General features: G+C 40.3%; 1 protein-coding gene across 1 annotated transcript in view; it reads left to right on the top strand.

Moving 5' to 3' along the window:
• Positions 1 to 434: 434 nt before the first annotated feature.
• LOC125041787 (G patch domain-containing protein 11-like) overlaps positions 435 to 4,038 on the top strand; it is a gene marked incomplete in the record, with an annotated part of 6,964 nt that continues 3,360 nt past the window's right edge. The window contains 3 exon segments of the mRNA XM_047637077.1: positions 435 to 783; positions 1,633 to 1,874; positions 2,435 to 2,591. Of these exon segments, the coding sequence (XP_047493033.1) occupies positions 728 to 783; positions 1,633 to 1,874; positions 2,435 to 2,591 (455 nt within the window).

Raw genomic sequence — 4,038 nt, forward strand, 5'->3', positions numbered from 1 at the left:
AAGAACACACGTATATATATGTAAAACACACACACACACACACACACACACACACACACACACACACACACATACACACACACACATAGATAGATAGATAGATATTGATATGTAGATAGAGAGGAGGGAAGAATGCTACTTGGACAGTCCATAAATTATTCTTAACAATTGTTTGTCGTAATAAGCATCGTCCTATATCGTAGACCTTAGTATGTAGCTCACTGTGTTAAAAATCATTTAATGGATCACTTGTTAATTTAGAATTTACCACGAGAGAATGCAATCCTACACAAGTTATTTCAGTTTTACGCCTTATGTTTCACTACCGGCGGCGTGATTCGATATTTCTAAGTGAGCGAAATCCATAACACAAATTTCTGAACCAGGAAATTACTGCAATATAAAACATATGATATCCATAAATCGATTATTGGGTTTTGAAACACACGAAACCTATCGGAAAGTTATCTGAAAATTAAAATGAAGGCAAAGTCACTTCCACAGAATCGGACGTATTGTTTATAAACAGAGAGGCGGCCGAACAAGTTAAAAGAAGTCGTTTTCCACACAAAAATCTTCCTACAAAGAACAGGAATAATCGATATAATTTGAAAAAAACAAACAAACGAATAACCACAAGTCAACATCCAGGGAGTACAGACTGGTGTATAGTCTAAAACCCTATAAAAGAAGAAAGAAGAAGAGGAAGTCGTTTTCGAAGTCCATCATGGGAGACAGCGAAGAGGAAATCGACTATATGTCAGAGGATTTTCTGGCGCAGTGGTATGTTGCTAATAATTTAGTGTAATGGGGTGGTCTTGACCCCTAATGTTACGTTATTATAGATAAATTAAGGTTAAAGAAATTAAGGTTAGTTCTGCATGATTTTTGGTCCAGTGGATTGTTTTAATCTATCATTGATTCGAATCCAAGACACCAAGCTGGTTTAGTCTTATCTGGTATTGTCTGGTTTTTCTTTTCTATTCCCCCCCCCCCATCCCTCTCATGACGTGACCCTTTTGCACATCTATGTCACTCTATCCTCCTCCCCTACTCCCTCCCCCCCATCCCTTCTCCTACTCTCTCTATACACATGCACACACTTGCTCATATGCACACACTTACACACACACTCACATCATGCCACTACTGCCTGATTACTGATGAAGTTTTACAGATGCTAACCTAAGAAGCTTATGAAATGGAAAGCATAGGAAAAATTAGACATAGTGTTAAAGTTTCTTCATTAGATTTTCAGTGGCAAAAATCTCATATTTTGCAGTAGTTGTAACAAAAACTTGTAGCATAACCTTATATGCCCCTGAAATATGCCACTGGTACACCATGGCATCTATGCACATGCCACCCAGATTGGAATCCAGGCATGCCATGGCATGCACATACAAGGGGTTAATCTTAGAACCAAGAATCATTATGGGGTTATTTTTTGTCTCTGCTGAGCTCCATTTCCTTAGCTTGCAAAAAAGCTATCACTGGCAAATAATCTTGGTATAAATTATAATTTAACCCGTTTCCATATCTTTCACTTCATTAGTTTTTCTAGTTCATGTTTTCACAGATCATAATTTTCTTATTTTTTTGTATCTAATAACTTTTTTTCTTTTTTTCTAGTGTAGGTAATAATGACGTACGTCCTGGATTGCTCTTTTCACATTCATCAAAGAGGAAAGCTCAAATAGAGAAACGAAAAAAGCATAAGAATGAGTCACATCGGGAACGATTCAAACCTATGAAACAAGTCCAGCAAGAACGGCTGCAAGAAGGCCTTAATACAGCATTGGACTCCTCAAACAAAGGGTTTTCAATGCTTCAAAAAATGGGATATAAGCCTGGATCTAGTCTTGGAAAGCAAGGTATGTATTCTGTTTCAAAACTAAAGCACGAAACTTCTCCTGTAAATCATATTTATTGACTTGAGACTGAAATTTGGTTATTTGTCCTTAGAGTAGGAAAGATTTATTGTGCTGGGTTTGCATAGTATCCCCTAAAAACAAAGGAGTCATTTTACCTTAAGCTGTACATGATGCAGAGATAGTAGGCAATATATTCAGTGAAATTCAGACATGTATATAATTAGATATAATATGCCGTCTTGATTGACAGCTACTGCTAATTCCTAACCCTTGAGGAGTAAGCACTATAGGCTGTATATTTTCTTTTTTGTTCTATGGAAAACTCTTTTTGCCAACAATTTTCTTGATCTTAAGCCCTGTTTCCTTGCTTGTACCAGTCAAAGAAAAGACAGCATAAAGACAATATTTGGTTTAAAGAAACTTTCAGAAAGACAGATTTAAGATGTCACCAGGTCATGGGAGGTCATATCTTCTAAGTTTTAGATTTAAATATTTTTGTGTATGATGATGATGATGATGATTTTTTTTTTTTTTTTTTTTTTTTTTTTTTTTTTTTTTAGGTCAGGGAAAACTAGAACCAATTGCTGTGGAGCTGAAGGCAGACAGAGTTGGGCTGGGATGGCAGGAGATGATTTCTGAACACAGAAAGAAGCAACAGGAGATAAAAAGACAAAAACAAGAAAAACACAAAGAAGAAATGAGCACAGAGAAGTTCAGGTTAGTTATGAAATGTATACATACCCTAGTGTATATTTCATTTCTTTAGATTTATTGCCTTTAATCCTCTAAAAAATAGTATCTCTGGAACTTTACTTTATGGATCCATCGGAAAAAAATAGATAATTTTTTATCATTTCAACATAAGATTCTCACAGGACTTGCTGTGGATCTGAGGAGAGGTGCTGGTCCAACATCTTAAAAGGAGGAAGCACAACTGGGAAATTTTTCATTATAAGCTTTCCTGGACTAGTAACCCCTCTAAATTCTGAATTAAGGTGGTAAGCCACCCACAGCAGAACTGTCAAAATGGGCACTGATAGGTTCAGACCACAGGATAATCTGGCTTCCTGGCATAGCACCAGCAGGAAAATTGCCATATTGAAATGTTAAATGAAACTTTTACAGTTTTTTTCAAGGTACTCCCCAGAAAACTCTGCACAGAGCTATTACCTTTGAAACCACTTCTATTTGGCCTCAGCATTGGCACCATTACTTTTCTAGACTTATTGACTTTCAGAAGGTCTTCTTGACACACCAATGCTGCAGACTATCAATTAGTTTAAGGTCATACTGATAGGCCTAAGTCAAGGTTTCATTACATGTATAGTAGATGGTTATGTGGGCATCTACTATGTTAGTCTGGTGTCTTATCTCTTAAGGGAGTGACTGTGTGGGTGTGAGTGCCTGGGTGATAGAGGCTGAAGTTGGAGTTCTACGGGGGAGCAGTTAGGCTCCCCAGTCGGCTAAGGACTGGGCAGTCCTTGTGTGCTGCTGCTATGCTCTTGTTCTGCTGGAGGATCGGGGAATGGTGATCTCGCTAGCTGCCTGCGGCTTAAGTAAACGAGCGCTGTGTAAGCGCGGAGGGAATGAGGAGAGCCCACTGTCCAATGAGCGCGGACAAGGCGGCGGACCTGGGCATGACCCAACCTGGGAAGTATGCTGAGCTTCAGGTTGTGGGGTCATGCTACTACAGGTACTCCCCCTCCAGAGAGTGAGCTAAGCGAACGAGTGATAAACCGGAACGTGTCACTCCATTTGTCGGGTCACTCCGGAGGTCACCAGTATAGTAGATGGTTATGTGGGCATCTACTATGTTAGTCTGGTGTCTTATCTCTTAAGGGAGTGACTGTGTGGGTGTGAGTGCCCACAGGTTTGGCTGGGTGATAGAGGCTGAAGTTGGAGTTCTACGGGGGAGCCGGTAGGCTCCCCAGTCGGCTAAGAACTGGGCAGTCCTTGTGTGCTGCTGCTATGCTCTTGTTCTGCTGGAGGATCGGGGAATGGTGATCTTGCTAGCTGCCTGCGGCTTAAGTAAACGAGCGCTGTGTAAGCGGGCAGGGAACGAGGGGAGCCCGCTGTCCAATGAGCGTGGACAAGGCGGCAGACCTGGGCATGACCAAACCTGGGAAGTATACTGAGCTTCAGGTTGCGGGGTCATGCTACTACA

This window comes from Penaeus chinensis, chromosome 31 (genome assembly GCF_019202785.1).
Source record: "Penaeus chinensis breed Huanghai No. 1 chromosome 31, ASM1920278v2, whole genome shotgun sequence".
NCBI classification, from domain to species: Eukaryota; Metazoa; Arthropoda; class Malacostraca; order Decapoda; family Penaeidae; genus Penaeus; species Penaeus chinensis.